Here is a 26,641-nt window from a genome sequence, read left to right as displayed (position 1 = left end):
ATCAGAAGTCCTGGGTGATTCATTTGTTCATTAGTGTTTGAGAAGACTGATAGAAGACATTCTCATCTTCAGTTAGAAAGGGGGGGGCGGGGAAGGGACTATACTTATTGATAGTTTTCTGAAATATTTCCTTCTCCTGGAGTCTGTGCTCCCAGATATTTCCAGTGGCTCTGAACCATCATGAAAATAAGCATCTTCCTTGTGCTGTGATCACAGTGGGAACTAGAAATGTGTCCCGTGTCCAAGCTGCATTGGAACAGTTGTTATACAGTGAAAAGAGCACAGATTTAGAATCAGAGAGATCTGGGTTTGGATTCTGGTCTCACCATCCAGTAGCTTTTTAAACTTGGACCTGTTACATAAACTCATTAAATCTCACTTTTTCTTATCTGTAAAATGGGTATACTAAAACATACACCATGGCATTGCTATGAGGGTTAAACAAGAACATACTCATTTATAAAAATGCCTGGTGTAGTCCCTAATAAAATGTAGACATCCAATAAATGCTAGTTGTTATTGTTACTATTACCTTTCTTGTAAACTTTAATCATGAACTTCCCATCTATAATTTTAGAATGATTTGGTGTGATTTCCTAGGAATGGGACAGGCCATACTCAAAGTTGACATCTGCAGAAAGTTCCTTACAGTGATATGTGGCCGTGTATTCCGTAACAGCTCTGCTCTCTAAGGGCTTTCAAGACAGATCTGCAGAAATGTCAACCATGAAACGGGCTGAAGAGAAGTGACCTACTGTCTGTTCGCCTCTGACACCATCAAGAAACTTGCCAGCTGGGTTCCAAGAGCAGATTCTTTACTACAGTGATGATGTAAGAGGCAGAGACAACAGCTGGATTTTCAGGTTCTAGGGAGAATTTGTGGCATCAGCAGCCCCTCAAAATTATCTTTTGACTTAAAAACCAAGTACACTGGATGTGAAAGTCATTAAAAGAGAATACATGTGAAACCCCATGAAGTCATTCTCTGTGAGTCTTTTTTAGAGTGTAACCACCCTTTAAGCAATGAAACATGACACACCATGCAGTGGTTCTGATTAATAGACGCTCAGGTGTGTACTAAGGCAAAAGGGGAAAAAAGAGGGAGCTAGGTGACAATTTGCCAAAAAATGAAAGTAAGATTATAGCAGCAGGATGTGGGGCTGAGAAAGAAGGATTTAATTAAAGGACAGACATATTATGGTTGTATTAATTATAAAATGCACAATTTAAATCAAATGTTAGATATATTTAAAATGTACATTTATATAATTACACAAAGGATTTGTAAATTTGCCAGATAATTTTTCACTGCAATGTACTATTGATGAGTGATTTCCTTTATCATTTTAATGTAGTTGCCAGGGGGTAAAAGTAGAAGGAAGTTCTATCTGGTGAAGTGTCGATAATCTGTCCAGCCTTACGACGGGTTGGAAAGAACAATGAAGAGCTCTTGAGCCCATTTTGCTGTTTGTGTGGCTGCTGGGGTGATGCTGTTTAATGGATGTCTCAATGCATAGCATGGCTCCACCATACTGGCCAAAAAGAGTTTGATTAATACTACCAAGGTTTTCCTCTGGTGAGTAACAGTGAGTCAAGCGCTCACCTGGGAGATGCAGATGAAGTCTTGTAGTATTGGAGCTAACATTTAAGAGCTGAGCTTTTCTGGCCAAGTAATAATTATTGAGATTCCCTGGAAAAGTCTGTTTTCCTCACCTAGGTAAACACTATTATCCCCACAGCATGTTTTGTTGGGCTTTTCATCTTTGGGTGAGAGAAAATGATTCTGTTTGAGGATAAGGATAGAGAAGAGAAACAACTAATGTTTCTTCTACTACAAGAGAACAAGGCAAGAAAATTTGAACAGACTCGGAGGCAACTGTCTATGCATTTCTATAAGTAAAGTAGTAATATAAGGAAAAACAAGTAAACATTTAAACAAACCTGGAGAATGAGTACTAGGCTAAGGTAGGTAGAAAAAGAAGTGTTAATGTGGCATAACAGCAGATTGCCAATAGTTTGTTTCTATAAAGTAATGAATTTAACCATAGAATGACTGCATGTTTTCACCAAGAACTCCAGCTGAACCCACAGCTTTTCCAAAGCATGAGAAATGTCTTTATTCTTATTTTCAGCCTAAGTTTATCACCCCAGGGGTATTTTTAACATTTTATTTGTTTTTCGTTTTTGTGGGTACATAGTAGGTGTATATACTTCCGGGGTACATGAGATGTTTTGATAGAGGCACACATGTGAACTAATCACATCATGGAGAATGGGGTATCCATCCTCTTAAGCATTTGTCTTTTGTGTTACAAACAATTCATTTACCTTCTGGTAGTTATTTAAAAATGTACGATTAAGTTATTATTGACTATAGTCATTCTGTTGTGCTATCAAATAGTAGGTCGTATGCATTCTATTTTTTGTACCCGTTAACCATCCACACCTCCTCCCCGGTGGTGTTGACTGTATTGTCATTATTATTTCTGCTGGTAATGTTAGAAAAGTTTGCTTCCTTGTTTTTTAAATCCACCATCATTTTTTAGACATTATTTCACTATAAAAGATATTTATTAGTTCAGTTTGTTGAAGCAAATAAATGAAGCAAGTTTGTTATTTTTTGGAACACAATGTATTTTTGCAGGTTACACACCCCAACCTCCCTCTCTCTGGTCTTGTCATTATTGATGATCTGCTGGGCCTATTGGTGCCAAGTAAGCACTGATAAATATTAGTCTGTGGCCTTTTATGTCTGTTATCCTTGCCCAGCCCTAACAAGGATGTGACCTTGAGCAAGTCAGTTCCCTTAATCTCTTCATCTGAAAAATGAGGGGGTTGAAGTAGATGAGTTTTGAGGTCTTTTCAATTTAGTTCCCATTTCTATGACTCAAGGCAAGAGTGTTTATTCTTTTTAAATTCGTTTCAGCAGATTATCAGCCTAGTGCAAACTTAACGTGCAAGAAATCATGGCCCACTATAGGGTACTCAGAGTAAAAATTGCCTCAGCTTTCAAAGAGCTTATGAAGAGGGAAGACAAATTACACAAATAACCATTCGAATTGGTAGCATATGCAAAGGGAGTAGTACAGAATGTGCTCATAATATTTAAGAAAGGCAATCTCCTTTGTGAAATGCTTCATAAGTGAGGTGGCATTTGGATGGCCCTTGAAGAAGCTACATGTAGACCTTGAAAGAAGGGAAGAAATACTATGAACATGGTGGGGAAGAGTAGGACTACTGGAGTGTAGAATGGAGTGTAGAGATAAGAGTAAGAAACTGGATTAGGCTACACTGTAGCAGCTTTGAATACCAAACTGAGAAGTTTGAATCTAATCCAATAAGCAAGGAGGACTGTAAGCAAAGAAGTGATATGTTTAGAAGGGCACTTTAGAAAAATTAATGCAATGTTTGTGTGAAGGATGGATAAGAGGTAAAGAAAAACTGGAAAAAGTGAAACCAGTCAGGAGTCTTTCATAGATGTCCTCACGGTCGTTAGCAAAGGGAGAAATAGGGGTTGGTATAGAAAACAGGTATTGATTCAGGAATCACAATCAGAATAAAATCCATAGGATTTGGCAGCTAATTGGATATGGGAAGGAAAAAAAAAACAGAAGAATTAAAGATGACTCCCCAGCTGTAGGCCCGTGTAACTGGATGAAGAGAATACCAATGGCAGGAAATGGGACGTCTAGAGAAGAAACAGATTTTAAAGGAAAGACAATGAATTCAGTTCTAAACTTTCTGAATTAGAAAAGCCTGTGTAGATTTGATGGAGATGTGAGCTTCTCAAAGTTAGAGACCCTGTTTTATTCATCCAGGTGCCTCGTAGATACTATATAAACACTGAATGAATGGACAAAGGAACAAATGAACCAATAACCAGCTGTTATTTAGAATGTGGGTGTGCAGCTCTGTAGAAAAGCTAGAACTAAAGATAGCAATGTGGATGCTCTCCATGGAGAAGTGATTGTTAAGGTCAAGGAGGGCTGGGGAAGACAAAGCCTGAGGAGAGAATCTAGAGGAATGTCTACATTTAGAGAACAGAAGGAAGAAAAGAAACCAGTGAAGAAGGCAGAATAGCAGACTGAGGTGTAGGAAAAAAATTAGGGTAATTCAGTGTCCTCAGGGTTAGAGGCTATGGAAGAAAATAGAGCATTTGCAGTGAAGGACAGAGGAAATGTTCAGAACATGCCCAGATCAATGAGTGTCACTACAATAGGTTAAGAACTAAGCAATAAAGAGAGAGAGACTGAAGTGGAATCAGGAATATCAGAAATGTGGTAAAAGTATACAGTGGAACACTATGCAGCCTTCAAAAAGAAGGAAATCTTGTCATTTGCAAAAACATGGATGAATCCAGAGGTCGTCCATGATATATGGGGGGAAAATACGCTCTTTTTGTACTAGAAAAGCCAGGCACAGAAAAACAAATACTCACTTATATGGGGAATCTAAAAAAGCTTAATTTATAGAAGTAAAGATTAGAATGGTGGCTGCCAGAGGCTGAGGAGACATCAGCCAAAGGACACAAAATTTCAGTTAGGAGGAATAACTCCAGAGATGTACTATATATCCTCATGACTATCGTTAATAAGAATGTAGTATATATTACTGAGAGTAGGTTTTGAAGTGTTCTCACTGTGAAAAAATTATAAATACATGAGGTAATTCTTTTTTTTTTTTTTTTTTGAGACGGAGTCTTGCTCTGTTGTCAGGCTGGAGTGCAGTGACGCGATCTTGGCTCACTGCAACCTCCGCCTCCCGGGTTTAAGTGATTCCCCTGCCTCAGCCTCCTGAGTAGCTGGGACTACAGGCGTGCACCGTCACGCCTGGCTAATTTTTTGTATTTTAGTAGAGACAGGGTTTCACCATGTTGGCCGGGATGGTCTCGATCTCCTGACCTCGTGATCCACCCACCTCAGCCTCCCAAAGTGCTGGGATTACAGGCATGAGCCAGCACACCCAGCCGGTAATGCATATTTTAATTAGTTTGATTTAGCCATTCAACTATGTATACATGTATCAAAACATCATGTTTTAGACCATAAATATATACAATTTTTATGTGTGAATAAAAAATATAGTAAATGAAAAAAAAGAAAAGGATACTAGAAGAATCAAGAATCAACTGTGACGAGGTTGAAGGACACTGTTTCTACTTCCTTCCCCCACTTTCACCCACAACTCAGCTTCTAAGTCAGAACCACAAAATCAGCTCCGCCCACACTGACAGGGTACTGTTGATGTCCCACGCTGCACAGGCAGTTAGGTGAAAGCACTGAAAATGGAGCCTGGACAACATCCTCTCCATTCTCCCTTCCCTAACTTGCCATTTTCTGGTACAAAGATGTAGAACCAACCAACCAACCTTTCACTGAAGTCCCAAAGTTCGTTCTTATCAAAATAAATAATTGCCATCACCATCACCTGTTCACTTAACTACATTATTTTTGTGTTTTGTCTGATCTAGATGCAGCCGCTCTCTGTTCCCTGCCCCAATGAACATCTGCACTAGGCCCAAGCCTTGGAGTAATTTACCTGAAGAGTGACACCATTTATTTTGAAACTACTGTGAGTACATTATGTCTCCAATAAAACGCTTCTTAGTTCACTTTGTTTAATTAAATACACACACACACACACAGAGAAAATTGTGAAAGCAGGCAGAATTTTAGATGGCTTCATTTCTTGGATCAGCAGGGTAACCAGACTCAGTCCTGAGGTGCCCACAGCGGTTCTCAACTTCCCGGCTGCAGTGCACACCATGTGCAGCATCATTCCCTCCCCTCCTGGGCAGGTGGCTGTGCCGAGCTGTGTCTAAGCACACCTTGCAGGGACTGGTGCTGTTCTGCCTGGTCATCTGTGCCTCTACCTATGATGGTAGCAGCTCCTCCTAATCTGTTTGCTTCTCATCATCCTTCTGTGCCACTGTTGAATCTCACGGTAGCTTGTCATTTCATGCCACCCTGGTCAAATCTGTGACCAGCAGCTTTGCTTGCTTTAATTTACCTGTTGTTTGAGCTGCAGCCCATGCTGTTGTCTCCTTGTTGCCCTTCCCTTGGAGCTCTGGGCTCCTTCCACCACATCTCTAAGCTGCTGTATCCAGCTCACCTCTGCTCTCTGGATGTATGGGTCTGTGTAGTTGATTTAGTTCCTGCTATGCAAGGCATTTATGTAGGATAAGTACAGACCTTGCAAGGAAAGGTACAGAAATAATTTGGGGTAGGAGATATGATACCTATGGGAAAATACTAACGAAAGATCGAAAATACTAATGAAAATACTAAAATAACAGATGAATATATGCTATTTTCCACTAGAAAAGCCAGACATTTGAATTATTTAGAAGTTCTGCATGCAAAATAACTTAATTATACATTTTAAAACAATAACTAGTTATATTCACAAGTTTTCCTATATGTTATGAGGCAGGTAATGGGATGGTGTTTTACAGACTTCTATGTTACTGGAAAACGCTAAAGCTGGGAGACTAACATCCCTCTTAGGCTTCAGGTAGGATGTTTACATTTGTCTTTCTATGTCTTTAGCTATTCTGGCAGAAATCGAACCCAAAGGGATGAAGCCAGAGTTTTGTTTTATTTTGTGTTACTCTTTTACCTTTAATGCTTCCAGTCAACTGAATCATAATTGATGGTAGCTGATGTGTAGGTGATAGACAGGCCTGCCTTTCCAGGAGGGGAATGTGTTCTGTAGTGCGAATAGGACTGGGGTACTGGGGACTAAAGACATGACAGAAGATCAAACGTAGTTTCTTCAGTCCACACCCACACAAGGAACTTACTTATATATGCCTTCATTGATCCTTAAGTTCAAGTGCAAGGAATATCTCAGAAATTCCCACATCTGGATAGTTTTCTGAGTTTTTCTTCATCACAGAGTAACTATGCTGGTACAGATAACACAGACTTACTATGATGCAGACGGGTTTCAAAGTTTCTATATCCTTTAAGAGGGAAAAGAGTTCTTATCACTCTTACCTTCCTGTGCTACAGAGAACCCAGATCCAGACCTAGAAATCAGGACCTGATGTTGCCTACAAATTACAGAGAAGTCTACAAGTGAGCATTTATGTCTGTCATAGGAAGTATTTCATCTGTGCAGAATGCCAGTGCCTGCTTTCACTTCTCATGGGCCCTAGGGAATGGGCAGATTGGGTTATAATCTTTGTAGTCTTTGCTATTCAGAAACTTGGCTTTCTAATGTATAAAAGAGAAATAATAATAAAACTTGCAGAGACTTGCTAGGTGCAAAAATCAATAAAGAGGATAAAAAATTAAAATGTGAACCATTTGCAGAAGTATATCTCTTCTGGTGGGTTGACAATGCTTTGGGCCTAGTCTCAAGGCTTGGAAGTGGGTTGGGGAGGCATATATTAAATTTTAACACCTACCCACCCCCCATACCACCTGCACAATAATGCTCAGTGGCCCTGCCTACTTAACCAGATCACTGTGATAATTCAGTGACATGGTGTCTATATATAAAGTCTGTCTTGGCAGAGGTGAGTATATTTACTCAGTCATCTAAAATTTGCTGAGCATATACTATGTGCCAGACACTGTTCTAGGAACTAGGTATATGGCAGCAAGCAAAACAAACAAAAATCCCTGCTCAGCTGAGCTTACATTCTCTTTTCTTGATCTATGAATGGCAATTCAACATAATAGGTACATGTAAGCTAAGAGAGAACTGATTTTATTTTGTTCTGTCCTTCTTCCAGAAAGTATAATTGAAAGTATAAGAGAGAACACATGTGTTGATTAGTCTTGTCACCCCATTCTACCCCCGCAAAAAAAAATGCAGAACCATTCGTTGCCCCGATGTGTGACCCAGAAGACTGGCCTTCTGGACTCCATTACTCAGGCTCTCTTGTCCTTGGACTTCCCTTTGAATTTGGCCAAAAGGCAACATCAGCAGGAGATGTGAAAGTGGGAGAAGAGATAGGTCAGGGAATGTATTAGTTCAGCCCTCCTTCCCAACTCCAATTCTGGCTGGACTCAGAATTCATCACCATTTTGCTTGCCCCTTCAGTTTAAATGGTTTAAAGCTTTCCACTACTGCTAGTACCTGGCAGTCTCCACTATTGCTAGTACCTGGTGCTATCTCCCTTGAGGTCCCTGAACTTCATCTTCACCTCCAAATACACTTTTTTCATTAAACCCTCTTTAGCAAATTTTTCATGTGCCATCTGTTTTTGCCAGGATCCTGACTGATACAGTTAGGAGGAAATTATACTGAAAAAAATTGTAAATCAGCCCTGCCAAGGTTAAAAAAAAAAAGATTGAGAAAATAAAATGTGTTTAATCACAAAAATATCTTAAATTGATATGAGGACATCAGACCAGGTAGAGAAATGATAAATTGTAAGAAAACATGATAAGCCAGAGTCCCATTGGTTGGTCTCAATGAATAGACCATAGTGCTCAGGCTTGATGGGCTTCTATAGGCTAAGTGCAGCTTGCTCAACCCTCAGCTTCAAGGACCTCATGGTATAGCATAGCCACAGCAATGACAAACATGTGAGCAGAAAGGAGATGTCAGGAGGTATACAGTGAGATCAAAGTGTTGAGGAAGAGATTGCTTGTCCTAACATTGTTTCTGCCTTTGCTACAATAGCAATCCATTTGCCCCTGCCCAAAATCTAGATGTCTAAACAGATTACTGAAATGAGGGAAGGAAATGTCTTCTTTTTTCTTTCTTTCTTTTTTTTATTTTTTATTTTTTGCTCTGTCACCAGGCTGGAATGCAGTGGCACGCTCTCGGCTCACTGCAGCCTCTGCACTCCCAGGTTCATGTAATTCTCCTGCCTCAGCCTCCTGAGTAGTTGGGACTACAGGCACATGCCACCATGCGCAGCTAATTTTTGTATTTTTAGTAGAGATGGGGTTTCACGATATTGGCCAGGATGGTCTCAATCACTTGACCTCATGATCTGCCCGCCTCGACTTCCCAAAGTGCTGGGATTACAGGCATGAGCTACCACACCCGGCCTGGAAATGTCTTCTTAAAACTAACATTATGAAAGTCACAGAACTAACAATCCCTATGAGAGGAACTACCATTATTGAGCCCTTACCATGTGCCAGCACAAGGCAAATCACTTTACATGGCTTATCTCATGTGTTCCTCACAATAACCCTAAGTGGTAGGTATTGTTATTCCCATCTTACAGATGAGGAAAATGAGGCTCAGAGATGCGGAGTAATCTACCTAGGGCATACAGCTAAGAGGTAGTGGAGCACAGTTCCGCTACCACCCTTGTTGGGGTGGTTTGTTGCCACCTACCCTTTCTCTCCTGCCCAGATACTAAGCCTATTTAATGCATTGCTGGGGAAAAGAGTAGGGAAATGGTTACGACTCCAGCAAGATTAGGGGAGGCATCACTGGTCTAAATTATCATGAGCCAATAGGAGGTTCCAACTAATTTTTTCCTATCTGATAAGTAACAGACACATTACTTATCAGATAGGAAAAGACCAAGCTGATAAGTAAAAGACACATTAACGTGCAGGAAAGGGTGGGAGCCCAGTGAAGAGAGAAAATTGGGATAGGGTGAAAGAAGAGAGCGCTCTCCTCTCAACACCCTGGAGACTGCTAAGAGCTCACACAGATAAAATATTTATTTTTCCATATGTTGCAGAAAGCATTGCCATCACTGTATGTGTGCAATATGTGCAAAAGAGTGTGAAATATATACATCAAATGCCGCCGATCTGGTTAATTTCCATGCATTTAACATGCTTAATACCTACCATATCATCAATATGTTTTAATGCATATTTCTTTCCACATACAATATGGTCTAGTTAGGAAAGAGCCAACATCCTCCACAGCCTTACTCACTGCTATGTTTCAGCCTAAAACTTCTTACTGGGGCCAGCACAATGAGAGTTAAAAACCAGAAGGCTCTGCTGGCTAACTCAGCCGCCACTCTCCTTAGAACACACTCCCAGTTCTTGAAGCAGCCTTTTCTCATAACAGAAATGTTTGCAGTGAGGAGATGAAAATGTTTTTGTTCTCTTTGGACAATTGAGAGATGTTCAGTCAGAATGTCAGAACTGACCGTTGAAAGGCGGGTGCCTGCGGCCACGCTTTTTTTTTTTTTTTTTTTCTTTTTTTGAATGCAGAGCTCCACCAGTGTGGCGGGAGGAAGTGCACAATGATTGGTCTGTTTCTCTGTGGAAGTGTTCAGGGTACACCCAGTTTTACTTTGCATATATTTACGAAACATCTGCCCTTTTCTTATTCTTAAGTCCTTCCCTGCCACCAGCCCCCTTTCCCTTTTTCCCTGGTTTCTTTCTTTGTTGTTGTTGGCTTGTCTAACTTTTTCATTGGAGCTTTCATTTTCCGGTTGAGGAGCGACTTCATCAGAGTGTATAATTTTAATAGAGAGAGAGAGAGGAGGAAGGGGGTGGGAGGGGAGAGAGAGAGAGAGAGAGAGGAGAATGAGAATGAGAACTGAAAAGAGAGACTGAGAGGCCAGAGCCTGGCAAATCAACCTTTGGCATGGTGACCAGGAGGAAGGTTCTGGTCGGGAGTTTGCCTCTCTGAAATCCGCTGGAGTCAGCCAGTGTGCTGCTGCCCTCTACAGGCTCCAGGGAATAGTGCATCGCCACAGAGGCTTGAAAAGACTTGCCCTCAGATGTGCCATGTTTATAATTCTTTTTACAGAGCCTCAAAATTTATTTTCAACTAATTATGACAGGACTTATTCTTTCCTCCTTAATAAACTATGAACTGCAAAAATGGGGTCAATTCACAGCACCTGTGCATGTCTAGGCATAAACGAGTGCTATATTTTAGGGTTTCTCAGCTCCAGAAAAAGGAGTCCAGAGAACCATTAGAAAGGGTGAGATAGGACATGAATTGCTTCTGAGGATGGTGAGCAGTTCTCCGTTATCTGGACAGTTGGGAAACAGCCCAGTGGTATAAGGGTAAGTAAAGTGATTTAAGACAAATAAGGGGGTAAGCCAAAAAGGTTGAGTTTTTAACATTTCCTGTTTATGGAGGTAGCTCCAATGCCTCTGTGCTATGAATATTCTCCCAAAGTGATCATTGAGGCAACAGGAGGATGTGGTACAAGATGTCAGTCAGGAAGCAAGAGCGAATCTAGGGAAGGAAACAAGGGCATTGATATGAAGAACAATATAATTTTTGCAGTGTTAAAAATAAAAGAGCAATATATTGGTGGTTTTGCTGTGTCTTTATGTTTGAAAGAAAGCTTTCTTAATTTTCTGAAGTACACATCTGAAAGTATCCTAGGCCCTGTCTACGAATATCAAAAATAAACATTTTTTTCTGCTAGGTGACATATGTCATTACTGTTTTGTCACTATATTTAAATGAATCGTGAGGGCCAGCCTAGCCTTACTGAGCAAAATAGTCCTGCTCTTATTAAATGCCCCTCATAGACTGAAAGCAAAAGCAGCCAATCAGGTAGTTTTGCTACCTTGCTGCATAAAAAGTAGGAAACTTCATTGAGATTCAGACTATGACTATTCTTAAAATACACTTTAATTTCAGCTTCCTTTCATTCTGTCCACAATCAATTACTGAATGACAGCTTTGTCTAAGCTACACTGCTTAATAGTATAGACAAGGCAGTAAACTCTGGGAGGGAAGGAACCAGGCCTGTTTTATTCTTTAGCCCATGTTGGCACATCATGGGGACATCATAAATATTTGTAAAATGAATATGTAAATGAATGAATGACAAGAGAGAAGGAAGAAGAAAAGAATAGATGAACACAAGGAATACAAAAATAAGACATTTCCTTACCTTCAGAGAGCTTACGGTCTCACAAGAGGGATATGCACATAAATAGCCATTATTGAAATAAAATTGAGTGAGTGAAATAAGATTAAGAAAAAAAAAAGAGCATAGGCGTTTCAGAGAAAGACCTAGGGAGGAATTCAGTGTTTGGAATGAAGTCCTATCTGGCAGAGAGGAATCAAGACAGTTACAAGATGAAGACAGCATTTAATAAGTATGAAGGATAATAAGTATGATTTCAACAGGGCAGCGATGAAATACGGGATATTCAAAGCAAGAGAAAATTTGAGCAAAGATGTAGACCCCAGAATGTAGACTCCCAGGATGTTCTGGAGGATATTCAAGAAATCTGAGGGTCCAGTATGGCCAATATATAGGACACATGAGAAAAGTTAGAGGAGATACGGAACCAACCTTGAGTGGCAGGCTAATGTAGTCATCTTAGATTTAGTGAATGCAAAGAAACAGGACTAGAAGAGTGAAGGAGGATGGAGAGGCAGTTAGTAAACAATCGGCTAGATAAAAAGCAGTAAGGTGATTGCATTGAAATTGGAATGGAAACACAGATGTGAAAAAAAATACGAAGGAAGCAGAACTTTAAGAACTTATTGATGAATTGACTTTAAGGCAGAGGAAGGTGTATAATGATGCTGAGGTTTCCAACCTGGTGGTAGACAACAGTGATAGAGATATGGACCTCAGAGAAAGCATTGGTTATAGTAAAGGAGTTGGGCTTTAGCAACTTCGATCTCGGCTACATCTTTAGACTGAAAACCAGAATACCAGCTCCTTCAGGGTCCATGTAGACACTCAAGATTTGGGGGTTACTCCCATAGTCACCATTCAAAAAACAATTGATAAGGTCTTATAATTTGTTGCTTCTCTTCTATTGGCTTCCTCCATACTGAAAACGATGTCTGAAAGCCTCTCCTCTATTCTAATCTTTATCATGCTATCTCTGCCTCCTGCCCTCTGAAGAAACAGATTTTATTTCACAACCTGTTGGACTGAAAACACAGCATACTAATCATAACACCATATTCTGCGAGGGCAGATTTAACTACCCAGCACAACAAATTTAAATACAAAATATTCTGCATAACAAGTCCATTACCATGCTCATAGAAACAAGGGAAACATGGAAACAAATCTACTTACAACAAATTCTGTACCATACATAGTCTTCTACAAATAAAAGAAATGCTTTTTCTGGTCACTGTCCACATAATGATAGAAAAAGACACAAATCCAAGGGAATTGGAGAAATGTTCAGAAACTATTAATAATAATCCAGTTTGGCTGTGGTCTAGGGTACCAGTAGTATAAGCTAAGTATTTGTTAATTTCATATCAGTTGCATTGTCCTCGGGAGAGGAGACCTGAGCTGACTGATAGCTGTGCTGTTTTACTTCCTATTCCTGACCCCATATAACAATTAGTAACAATTACTTTCTAATTCCCTTCACCCTTCTCTTCCTCATGTCCCAAACACACAGTCGTACCCTAAACTCCAGGACGATGTACCAAATCAAAAATCTTAGACGTAGGATGAACAAAGAGTTGGAGTAGAAAAATCTCTGCGTGACACCTTCCCTCTTCAGCTACTAGAATCTAAGCTCTTCTTTTCACTTTCCACTTGCTACTCTAACAGAAACCTCCCATCACTACCCCCTCGTCTGTACAGGCTGCAAATTTAAATTGTGATTTGAAATTTATTTAAGATAAAATCTAAGTAAGAGCAAGAAAGTTGAATGTTCCATAATGTATTCCATGAGTAGAAATTTAAAGTTGGAAGGAACCTTTAAGGCCTTCTAATCCAAGCCCTTTATTTTACAGATGAGGAAACTGAAGCCCAGAGAGGTGAAGTGAGGTGCCCAAGGCCACACAGCAAGTTAGAGGCACAGCTAGTACCGTAGCTCAAGTCTCCTGACTCCCAGTCCAGTGCTCCTCCCATTACTCCACGAGTCCTGTCTCTAAGCTTCCTGACAAATGCTAGAACGGTAAAACTTCCACTAGTATTTTTCCAGACCATGTTAAAACTCCTAAGGGGGGAAGAGGGATGCTTTCTTGGATAATGTCAGCCATACGTAGCTCAAGCTGTCTAAAGTTCTGGGACAGGGTCTTTTTATGCAGCCAACAGAGTCCAAATGTGGTGCTGTTTGCTTGGCCCATATGCTTTCATGTGTTCCCAGTTAGGCCATTACTGGAGGGAAAAAAAACAAGAATCAGCTTGTTTTAAAACAAGGGACATACTGGACTCCCTCCCATCCCCCTTCAGAAAAAAAAAATCAAGTTATCTTTAACAGATTCTAAAAATGCCTTTTCCCAAATATGCAGTCAGTTCCTTCAAAGGGCCCTTTGTTTATTTTCAGGAAGAAACCCAAGACAGCTGAAAACCAGAAGGCATCTGAGGAGAATGAGATTACTCAGCCGGGTGGATCCAGCGCCAAGCCGGGCCTTCCCTGCCTGAACTTTGAAGCTGTTTTGTCTCCAGACCCAGCCCTCATCCACTCAACACATTCACTGACAAACTCTCACACTCACACCGGGTCATCTGATTGTGAGTACACCACTAAGGTGATGGTGTCTTCGCAGTGCGGAGTAGTGCTTCTCCCCTGGGTTCTGGCTTTTTTACTTTCAGAGCAAGCCCTTTGCATTTGGTCTTCTCAGGCAGCCAAAAGTAATGTGCCACCATTTTCATTCAGCCAACATCTCTATGTTTTCAAAGCTAGAGTATATTTAAAAGCCAGGTGACATGCCATTTGGCCTTAAAAGGCTAATTAATTACATAAACCACGTTCTTTTCATAGCACTAACTTAGAAAAAGAAGTTTTGTTGCTGGTATTCATTTATTCTTGATCTGGATAATGGCACTTCCATAATTACTAAATTGAACAACCAAACATGGACCTCAGAAGGCCAGTTAGACACAAGGAAACATCCATTTTGAAATTACATAACACAAGTCAGATTTGCATTAGTTATTGGAGTCTCATGTAGCTTGGCTGAATTTCTGTCTTTCCAGTTTTTAATTTATTTTGAAGTGGTTAAAGGATAGCATAAATTTACAGAAGAAAAGAGAATGGCTTCCAAGAATTCAGAAGCCACCCAGACTTCACACAGCCAATGAGAATCCAGGTTAAAAATATTTTTTAATTAAAAAAACTGCCTAAGGGCTAAATTTGGAAATGGGCAGCTTAATGAGATCGTCGCTATTGAAATCACTTCTTTGCTGTTTATTTTTGCCATCTTCCCACTAATCTGGGAGTCACTTCTTCTAGTTCTATTTTAAGCAAGTTGATAAATCACGTTTAGGAGATTTTTTTCTTTTTCTGAAATGTAACCCAATACTTCAGAGAAAAAGAAACATGTGTGTTGACAATGGAAAGGAATGAAATAACTTTGGAGTCGAATCCAAAAGAATACTCCTTTTAGTCTTAAGATGCCCAACAACTCTTCTGAACTGATCTCCATAAAGGATGTCTGGTAACATGCAAGTAACTGGCATATTCTTCTTTAAAATGAGTAACATAAGACCCACAGAGTTTTATTTCAAAAATAAAATTTTGTCCACAAAGACAAAAATTATTAGGAAATGAGATTCTAAATATTTTATTGTTATTTTTCTGATAGAACAAATATAACATTCTGCCAAGAAGGCAAGAGACAGATTGGTCTAGGAGATTCCGTTCTCCACTTGCTTCATCATGATAATCTCCAAAGAGAGGGAAATGACCTGGGGGCAGTGTTGGGGTGAAGAGAGCTTGTTCTACTTAAGGTTGGGCTAAGACCATATTCTAACTGTCACTAGAAAATGAAAAGGGAAGTAACATGAGTCAAATCTCTGTGGCCTATGTGATTTGAACAGTCGAAGTTGCGGCTTCTGTAGAGAAACCAGGGGGCAGAAGCAGGGACTGTGTCCTGAGGACCGTCCTAATCGTCACATCCTTGGACCTTCTTGCCTGGCAATCTCCAGCGTAATAGTAATGACAAAAAGAATTGGAAAGTACCATGGCACAGTGCCCAATAGGCATGTGCACACTGTCCCTTCCCACCAGGAAAATCGCCTGTTCCTGTGGTGAAGGGCCTGGAGTTTCTACATGCAAGTCTTCATTACCTGGCTTTCTGCCGCACATTATGGGTGTGGATTACATAGAATTGCCTTAGCCCAGAAATCTTCTGTTGCAGCAAAAATGAATGTTTTGCTGAATAGAAAAAGCACTGGGCTTCACTTACTGTGCTTTATCAATAAGCATCCTCTGGCCAGGCCTTAGCATTGGCATGAACTAAGTTTAAGGAACAGCGCGAGTGTGGTGTCACCATACATCTACTTGGTGGCCCTGGGGAAGCCAATGGATGTGAGCTCAGTTGGAAGAACAAACCAGGAGGAGAAACTTGATCTCCAGCTGTTTTTAGACAGTTTGATTTTGCCATTAAGATGTGTAAGTCTTCTCTGTTCCAACCTGTTGTTTAAATTGATTATACTTTTCTCCAAATATATTTGGATTGTAGTTTGTCCTGATTTGAGCCTACACTTAGAAGAAAATTGTTTTTAGGAAAGATTCACAGAAATCTGTCCATTTGGAGATTGCTTGAGAGAAGACAGGAAAAAGGTTTATTTTAAGCTGTTAAAATTTTTGGATGCTCTTCTTGCATTCAAGAGGATTTTTTTTTTTTTTTTACTTTCAAATGTCATTCTTACCATAGATTAATTTAAAAGCCTAATTTCTTTAAGGTAAAATATTCAGTTCCTATTTAGAACTAACAGATTTGGGGCATTTAAAAATAGTGCCCTTGACTTGTTAGTCTCTTTAACTTCAGAAACATTCCACCAGTGTGTAGTGTTCCAAGCTTTCACAAGTGCCTGAATTTTTATAGCACCTTTTTATTTGTCATGTGTTTAGCAAAATTATTCTTAGTCATGTTTTAATGCCCATTTCCTGTCAGTATGATCCTTCCCAATTTACAGATGAGAAAACTGAGAAAATGGACACCCAGGTAGATGAAAGACTCGCTTGTGGTTAACTCATTTGGGTACTGACGAGTGTTTATGGATTTACTCTCATTGTGAGAGCATTTCTTATTGGAATTCTCTGTTCTGAGCCCAAAGATGGCATTCCTGGCTCTGAACAGGCATCTTGAAAATGTGCAACTACTCATATTGGTGACTGGGTTGTAAAACATGATGGATAAAGCATCCCCAGAAAAGAAAAGTCAGCTCTGCGTGTGAACTGACATGGTTGGGTAACCCACCATCTTTTTTGCATATGAAGGACACGGGCTGTGTTTTCCAGCAAAGATGACAAGTCTGACCCCCTAAATTCTCAGTTGGCTATTTGACTTCCTGAGCCTCTTCAAATTTGGCAAAAGATCCCAGTAGTATTCAAAACAAGAAGAAATATAGTTGAGATATGCTTTCTGTTGTGAGATGATGAGGTTAATATTGGTGCTAAAATGTATGTTGCTTTGCAGTGCACCTACTAACACAATTTCCTTTTAACAGTATTCCCCCATTACCCCCTAGCTTATCATCTCTTCACCATTGCTAAAAATCTAATGGTAAGCAAATTCACATGGTGATAATGGAAGGCATTAAGATGAGTTATGGAATCTGAAAGGTAAAAAACACCCTAGGTGTTTGATAAAGCAGTTCCCCACTAAACAGGCTGAGTATGAGCTGAGCCAAGTGCTCCCTTTAAATGCTTAAGCAGAACTAAACCAAGTCAGTAAAGCAGACGAAGCTCTCCATATGAAAAACCTTTCTTGACAGCTATCAAGCTGTAGCACATCACAGTCATATACATGTGATAGACGCGACCAGAACTTTTACTTGCATATTTCTTCCATTTTGTTTTCCCCCAAATAAGGCTCCCATTGAAAGAAGTGATTTTCCTCCCTGTGGCCGTCCTCCCTACTTCTGCTGTAGATCCACCTATTCTGATGTCTGTCTTTTGTTGCAAGCTGATATCCGTGGTGACTCACCTTCCCATGTTTTACACCGGCCTCATCAGACTGTCTCATTTTTTGTGTCCTTGCCAAGATGCACTTACGCTTGAACAGTTTTTATTTATTTTTCATTGAACCTTTACACATTTCCAAACTGTTGTGTGGGTGGGTTTAACTTTAGCTCTGTAGCATCACTCTGCTGGGGCTGGACACTCACAGAGGCCAGTGGGCTCTTCCTTTTCCAACTCTTGGCATCCGCCTTCCTTGGCCTCCCCCTCCCAACCATTTGCTTCACCCACCCGAGTCTCTGTGATTAAAATTTTTAGTAAATTTGGCTCATTTTGAACTTTTAAGCAATTTTTTAGAGAACAAAACAGAGGATTTTTATGGCAAACTCCATTAATGCCACATTAAGGCTGACATTTTAATTACCCCAAAGTCAGGAAATGCAAAGTTCAGGTTCCCACAGCAACAGAAACTGTCCCCTTGAGTGCTGGCATCACAGCAGATTCTTTCATTCCCTGATTACACAACACTGGGTGTGGGGACATTGTTTTTATCCACGTATGTGGAAGGGAGCGCAGCTTTTATCCTTTGATTTTTTCCTGTAACTACAGTTGAGGATATGGGTCTTTAGCTTCCCTCCCAAAACCATCTATACGTATTATCCTGAAACGGAAGACTATTATAGCTCTACATGTGCACACGGACAGAATTAAAGTTGCTGTGGGAACATTAGCTCTGATTTCCGGACTTCCGTGCCAGTCACATTTAAACCATAATGTTGTAATTTTTGGCATGTAATAAATGTGCATTTCATGTACACAGACAGAAAGAAGCATAAAATGTATTTTAAAGAGCAATTAATTACTAACTTTGTGATTAAAAAACATTTGGTGCATGTTCCTTCCCATTTAGCATCAGCTGCTGGTCTTAGCCAGGCCTAATAGATGACATACTGTGTCTCATCCTGTAACTCAGATGTACTTACTGTATGTTCCCGTTCTTCCAGATAATTAATTCCCTTAGTAAAACTGTAGGGGGAAAACAAAATGGAAGGAATATGCGAGCATGTAAATAGGGTAAGGGATATTTTGAAGGAAATTATTCATTTCTGCGAATAAACCTTTTAGTCCCTGATAACGAGCCAGAAATCTGCTAAGTGGGTGTAGACAAAGGTTTCTGGCCACCTTACAGCATCTGGTTCGGGGCCATAAGAACAACTTGAAAGCAGATTTCCTCTTGAATTCCAGGCATGCCCACTGGGGGAGTGATTTTACTCTGTAAAAACTTACAGGCATAAGGCTTAAAAAGTTGTTTTACTCTATAACAACTTTTTAGTCTATGCTGTATTCAAACTGGAAAGTAAAAGTTATAGGAAATCAGGTAAGATGAGGACTTTGCTAAAGAACCTCTGACTTAAACAGTAATTTTGTTTCTTCCTTTACATTTAAATCTGGTTTACCCATTTGTGTTAGAGAAGGAAGTGTTTCAAAATAACTGTTTGAACGGGTTGGTGAGTGAAAGGAGTTAGTAGCAATACTCTATGGTGCCGTGTTTAAAAGTGCAAATGCTTGAGTATATATTTGAAACCAAATGAGATAAAAAACTTTTCTAAAAGGATGTATAGCTTAAACTCTAGGTAAGGCTTTAAGGGAGACACGCTCAATGAAGAACCTCTTGCTATCTGTTCATTCTGTCTCCTGCTGCGTATTTCTTTTTGTTCAGTTTGGTTGCGTATAATATTTAACCTTTTAGAAACATACTTCAGTTTTACAGGGCTCTGATTTGCTTTTACTTGGGCTGTCTCTATGTGTGAATGTATGTCTGTATGAGTGAAAACTGCTCAAGCAAGTTTGAAGGTCTCTTTGGCAAATTTGACTGCATGTTCAGAAAGTTTCCAATCGGAAAGCTGATTCAGTGTAAAACCTTCCAAAAACTTCCTGAGGCACCTGTTCACATGAAAAGATTGGATTTCTGTTGGAGGTGCTCAGAAGGCAGTGTTTATAACTGAAGATCTCTGTTTGGTGTGCCAAAAAATGAAAAACATTTTGGCCCCAGAAAACCTCCATAAATGTTCAAAATGTATAATCAAACAAAAGCTTCATTTGGATTCAAATGCATGTATCTCAGCAGATGTGTCTAAACTAACTGGAATCCCACAGGAGCAGCTGAACTGGATTTTGGTATGTCTTGATAACTGAAAGAGTTATTCTTAGACTTTGGAAGGACAAAAATGGTCCATCTGTGAAGAACCGTAATAGAGACATGGCAAAAAACAGCATCCTCTGAAAGAGTTTATTTATGGAATTTAGGACAAGTTGGACAATCCTGAAAACATTTTAGGGTCACACTAATTTGCAGAGAAAATATAGCCAAAATGGAATGGAATAACAACCACAGACAGTCACTATCCAATGGCTTGTTATTAATTTTCTAATAAATTCCGTATCAGTTAGGCAGTAATAGAGCATCTTTGGTAAAACTAAGTGCTCTCGTTGCCCCCAGAGTGTTCTGCATTCTGCTTTATTCTATGTCCTGTAAGGAATTATAGATTTATCTTTTCATTTAAACTGTTTTTCCGCCATTTCATTGCCAAGTAATCTGTTAAATGTGGATTTCATGTCATCAAAGATAGTCTTTCCCTTTTTAAAAAGTCACCTTTCTGCCTCTTAGTTCATTGATATATAAGTCTTCGGAATTTTTTCGTTACCTTTTATACTCTTTATTTAGAGATTTTAGTGCTTAGTTCAGCACTTACACATTGGAAGGCCAGTTTTTTTTTTTTTATTTGCTCTAATTTCACAGAGTTTCCACTTTGTATATTTGGGGATACACTTATTTTTAAAAAGCACAGGTCTTGAAACTTTGTATCTAAATCTACCTCTATCTTTAAAATTGGCCCTCTTTTTACAAAACTTGTTATTTCCCTACAATATCAATTTAACTGGATTTCTCCAATAGTCACTTAATGCAGTAATTTCTGGTAGTCATTCATTCATTCCTTTAGTCATTAATTCAGTCATTGATCAAACGTTATCAGATCCTCCTTCTGCACCAAGTCCTCAGCTAAGATTAGGGATGAAGATAGGAATAAGACCCCATCCCCACACTTTGGAACACAACGGGGTAAATACAAATGCAGAATTAAAGTGTTCCAGTATGCACAAAATGCTACAGAGAGCCTGTTGCAGTGGAAAGAGCTCCACACCAAAAATGACATTAAACTGGATCATAAAGGAGTGGGCATTTGTAAAGTAGAAGGCAGAAGTAATGGCATTCCAGGCAGAAGGAACAGAAAGAAGCAAAACCATAGAGGCACAAAGAGAGCGCAGAGTTTTCGGAAAACAGAGCAGTTCAGTTATGACACTGAGGCCTTCTTATTCTTTGCCTCATATTAATCATGGGAAAATTTGTTTTTGGGTAACATTGTCTGTTGTTATAATTCAGCTCAGCTAAATCCTATGTCCATTTTAGAGACATTTGCTTTCCAAATATATAATAAAGAAAGACACTTACTTATTTTCTAATAGGTAAAAGCACCCTTCCTTCCACATAGCCAGTCGAAGTAAGAAAGTATTCCGAGGGGGCCGGGCGTGGTGGCTCACACCTGTAATCCCTGCACTTTGGGAGACCAAGGTGGGCAGATCATGAGGTCAAGAGATCGAGACCATCCTGACCAAAAGGTGAAACCCTGTCTCTACTAAAAATAGAAAAATTAGCTTGGTGTGGTGGCACATGCCTCTAGTCCCAGCTACTTGGGAAGCTAAGGTAGAATTGCTTGAACCCGGGAGGTGGAGGTTGCAGTGAGCTGAGATCGCGCCACTGCACTCTAGCCTGGTGACAGAGCAAGACTCCGTCTCAAGAAAAAAAAAAGTATTCTGAAGGTCTTAATGACGATTTTGATCAGTAAATCACAAAATAAATTTTCTTTTTCTTTTTCTTTTTTATTTAAACAGGGTCTAGCTCTGTTGCCCAGGCTGGAGTACAGTGGTGCAATCTCAGCTCACTGCCACTTCTGCCTCCCGGGCTCAAGCAGTCCTCCCACCCAGCCTCCTCAGTAGCTGGGAACACAGATGCGCGCCACCACATCCAGCTGGTTTTGGGGGGTTGGTTGGTTTGTTTGTTTTGTAGAGATGAGGTTTTATCATGTTGCCCAGGTTGCTCTCGAATCCTGAGCTCAAGCGATCCATCTGCCTCGGCCTGCCAGAGTGCTGGGATTATAGGCATGAGCCACCACACCTGGCTCAGAATAACTAATTATTGAGAGAAGTTCTTTCATGGAGCCAGAGTCACCTACAGGTGTCATGCTGGAACTGTGTCATCGACTTGTGGCCCCTCCAGACTCTTAACAGTCTGTCCTCTTATGAAATCCTCCCAGGTCCCTTGGCAAGTCTGGTCTCAATGCCCATTGGCTCAAGTTACACTGTGTCATATTGCTCTCCCAAACAGTGCATAGATATGATTGTCTGCATGTAATTGTTAGGGCCCACCGCTAATTTTCACGGTTCTGTTCTTCATCTTGCCATCTCATCCCATGCAGGAATACATCTTTAATTCTTATCTACAGCTGCTAGTGACAGTTTTGTGTGTGCTTCCTCTGCTCATGGCAAATTTCATTATATAAAATTAGTGCTTCTCCATATCTGTGAAGACTTCTCACATCCTTAGTTACAATAAAAGAGGCCACATGCACTACTGCCCTTAGAGTTGGAATATTTACGATTGAGAGCAGTCATGAGGATTCTTCAAGGACTTCTTGCTTTAAGGAAATTTCAAGTCGGATCTTTCTACCAGTCACCTCACACTAGGTACCATAATCATGTACCTTATTATTTCATCAGCAGAATGCTTTTTTTTGTGGGGGGGGGGGGGCAGTTTCTTTTTTGCTTTTCTTCTGCCTCTGAATCATTTGTTCTCTCTGAGGAATGTGTACCAGTTGTAACTTTTTATCAGCGCTGCAAGATTAAAGGTTACCTGGTCTATACCCACTATTGTACACATGAGAAAACTGAGGCCCAAATAATGCAAGTGTCGTAACAAAAGTTTCCCAGCATAATGAGTGACAGAGTCAGAAACAGAACCCTGCTCTTTCTCCCACCATTTATGCTGCCGGTTACTAAGTCTGCTTCTGGAAAAACTTATGTTTTCTGAACAGAAGAGAGTCAGCACTATTCATCCATCAATATAGTGGTTGCTTTCAATGTGGAGGACCACAGGCTAAGTATTGTGCAGGATGCAGTTTTATAAACTGGAGCCCTAGGCTCAGAGACTTAGAGTCTTGTAGAGAAGATCAAAGAACATTCACAAACAACTTCCATGCAGAGTGGTTAAAGATATGTCCCCATACACACAGACCCACCGGAGCATTGATTCCCTCACTCAGTGAGTATGTATAGAATATATCTTTTGTGCCTGTCACTACAGTGAGTTCTGTGAGGACACAAAGGTAGAGAAAAACAGACACCGCCACCAAGAATCTTAAAACAATACATGTCCTCACATCACGAGCATCTGAGAATTTAGAAAGTTTGTAAAGTATATTTTAATCCAGGTAACAGTAATATCTAGTTAGGTTTATTAGAGATGGCTCCTTTTGAGCTCTTTTGAAAGACTGGAAATGAAGCATTAGGACTAGGTATGAGGGGTTTGCACTCTGCTGCAGAGCTGTGGAAGGGTATTAAGTGGGGCCTGCCATGAGCAAAACTTTGGGAAGATTTAATTTGGCAGCCTGGTTGTGAGAAGGAGCAACTGGAGGAAGGAGAGGGTCCAGACAGCACTGTCAGTGTTTCATACTATTGGTGACCTGAAGGGGGCGGTAACAGGAGGAATGGGGAGGATCCAGGTGCAACAGATTTTGTGGATGAGGGTAGACAGCTCTGGGAGCTGAGTGTTAGTTACAACAAAGGCAGTTATCAAAGATAACTCCAAGATATCAAGGAAAGATGAAAAGCATTTAAAGGAATCGAATAGAGTTCCATTTTGTATAGTGCTGAGTATGAGCTACCACAGGTGTTCCCAGTGGAGACAACTAACACTGAGTCACAAACAGGGTCCTGGGGCACAGCAGGAATGCTTGAGATTAGGACTAGCAAACCCTTTGGCCAAAAGGCCACACTATAAGCCATAGATATGGGAGTAAACGTCACAAGGTCTTTGTTGAGAGAAAAAGGGAAAGCAAAACCTTGGGAAATATTTACATGAGTGATAAGCAAGAGAATGAAGAATGCATAAATAGAGGAAAAGAAAAGAGGGGTCTAAGAGATAGGAGAAAAACCAGGATAGTGCAGAGAGAACATCAGAGAGGGGAAGGAAGGGTCAGCGGTCAGTATCAGGTGGCACAGATACCAACGAGGGGGAGAGAGCTAGGAAAAGATTACCTTGGGTTTTAGGATTACTAGCCTCCTGTTTGTTGTCAAGAAAGCAGAATCAGATGTGTCACAAAAAATACCATAAAGAGGAGTTCAAGAGCAAACATAGGATAAATGGAAAAGCAACTATTACAAAGTACTTTTTAAAAAAGTTTTAATGTTTTAAAAAGAAAGAATGAATAAGTAACTCAAAAGTGGAGTAATGAATATTTTTATGATACAAGAATTCCTAGCCCATTATAGACTGAGAAAAACCAGTGTTAAGGGAGACTCAGCAATTAAATAGGCAAAGTGAGAGGGAATTAGATCTTCCATTTCACAGGGCAATTGGAATGGTAAATATATGCGAAAGGAATTTGAAGGCACTACCTAAGCCCAGTGAAGCAGTAATTATATTATACTGGTTCTTTCTCTACTTCTCAACATTGCTTTCTCTTCTTTTTATTGAGAAACAATGTTTTGCAAGAATTACTACTTCACAAATATTCACTCAGTTCCTTACCCTCAGTAATCTCTGAACACTAAGCAGAGGATAGTTGTCATATACTTTGAACATTTAAATTATCCTAACAATTTTTAAAACAATTTTTAAAAACAATGGTTTTTAAAATGACAAAGCGTAATTCTTTAAAAGCCATGTTCTGTGTACTACTTTCATGATATGCCCAATTCCGATAACTCTGTAATTACTAATAACAAACCTATGTGGTGTTCTCAAGTCCTCCTTCATTGTCATGAGACATCCTCAAATTCATTATTTGTAGGTGGGGGGTGGGTTTCAATTTGTTTACTTAAAGTATGCTGCTTTCTGTGATGGTCCAAGACGTTCCAAAGACCAATCCCACCTGTTCACAAAGTATCTGATACACTTTTACTTTAGAATGGTGATCTGGAACCAACCGAATCAAATGATACTTTGTTCTACTATTAAATTACCTGTAAAACTAAATAAGGAGATTATTTTGTCACTACTGAAAATTATATAAACAATCACATGGAAGAATTTTGCACATGAGTCTTTATAATTTCACAAGGCCAAATGAATTTATAGTTGATGTCAAAATCAACCTTGAGTTTTTTCCTTTCCTCTCCAGTTCTAAAAATGAGTTTCCTCCTACTTATTTATTCTCACTGGTTTTAGCTGGGTTAGGTTATCAGTTTTATACAAAGATATTAGACTAAAGAGTACAGAATTTTTAAGAAAGCTGAGTGTGGCATGTAGAATACTACACAAAGAATTTCAAGAAGCAATAATTGAATTAACTTTGTCATTAAATTTTTTACTGTAATCACTTTCTTTCCTATATAATCACTGATTATCTTTTTGCCTCATATCTTAACCAGATATTTAGATGTAAAGGAGATAATGAGAGAAAAGTGCATATAAGTTTGAACTACAAAAGATAACTCTGTGTCTAATGGAAAAGACACATGCAAATTCTGAACTAAAACTTTTAGAAGTTAACCCCAGGGGAAAGGATACATGTCATTTTCTCAGGGAAATACTATAGGTCTTTACATGTAGGCCTGAATGGAATTTTTCCAGTTTTTAGAAAATGCTCAGAAATCTAGCCCATTCCATTTTATTCCTGACCTAAAGGTCCCAGATGGGTGACTAGATCCTGGGATTCCTGAAGTGGCCTAAGTAGTCCTGGGTTGACGTGCTAACAGGCACTGCAAAGCAGGCCTGGTTTCACTGGGCAGTGATACGGGCAAAGCGTGCCCCCACTCCCAGCCCTGCTCCAGAGCAGGAGTTCTTGACCTGAAGGTCTTGGACTCCACTGGTACCATGACTAGGCCTTTCTTTTAGAGCTTCATATTCTTTCCTGTGTGTTGTTCTGGGACACAGGTTTAAAGATTTTGTTACACTGGGGTCAGAGAACTAAAAGAAGGAAAAAGCCAGTTCCCCAGGACATATCCTAATCAGAATCTGCATCCTCAAACCTGGCCCCCCAGAGTGAACTAAGAAGCAAGGAGGAGAGGTCCCTGTGAACAACCCAATGCAGAATGGCTCCTGATGGCCTCCGACATGCCTTCAGGGCAGGGGCAGGTATGAGAACAGAACTAAAGCTATTTCTTGAACATGTTGATAATGGACTAAGATTGGGGCTATGTGTTGTTTTCCAATATTCGGAAAATATTTTCTAACCCCCATGGTCTAGTTATTTGCTCTTTTTAACGTGAACTTTAGCCTATGAATACATTTTATGTGCCTTTAATTAACCTCCCTATGTTTCCATTTCCTCATGTGCATAATTGCATAATGAGAATAAAAATAGTATCCATCTCATAGGGTTAGGAAGGATTCGATGCAAAACTATATATAAAGCCCTTAAAGCAGTACCAGAAAAACAGCCAGCCCTCCAGGAATTTGAGTGTCAGCTACAGTTTTAAGTGTTTGAAAATAGTAATATGAACTAAAATTGATGCAACCTAACTGAGAGTTGTTGCAGGTCCCTATCCTTTCCCCCTGAGAGTGACTGAGGCTGAAAAGCCCTAGATTGGTGGGAGGAGATTGTGTGTAGAACAGT

At 39.9% G+C, this 26,641-nt stretch overlaps 1 protein-coding gene across 14 annotated transcripts in view; it reads left to right on the top strand.

Annotated features, from left to right (window-relative positions):
- ZBTB20 (zinc finger and BTB domain containing 20) overlaps positions 1–26,641 on the top strand; it is an 830,675-nt gene that overhangs the window by 751,802 nt on the left and 52,232 nt on the right. For 13 of the 14 annotated variants that reach the window (XM_073009742.1, XM_073009736.1, XM_073009740.1 and 10 more), the window contains 3 exons: positions 5,471–5,571; positions 13,630–13,793; positions 14,166–14,353. In XM_073009742.1, the coding sequence (XP_072865843.1) occupies positions 13,783–13,793; positions 14,166–14,353 (199 nt within the window). In that variant the 5' untranslated portion in view covers positions 5,471–5,571; positions 13,630–13,782. The remainder of the gene's footprint in view (positions 1–5,470; positions 5,572–13,629; positions 13,794–14,165; positions 14,354–26,641) is intronic. The other variant, XM_073009743.1, reaches the window with a different exon arrangement.

This window comes from Chlorocebus sabaeus, chromosome 22 (assembly GCF_047675955.1).
Source record: "Chlorocebus sabaeus isolate Y175 chromosome 22, mChlSab1.0.hap1, whole genome shotgun sequence".
NCBI lineage: Eukaryota > Metazoa > Chordata > Mammalia > Primates > Cercopithecidae > Chlorocebus > Chlorocebus sabaeus.
This window is presented reverse-complemented; position numbering and strand designations above follow the sequence as displayed.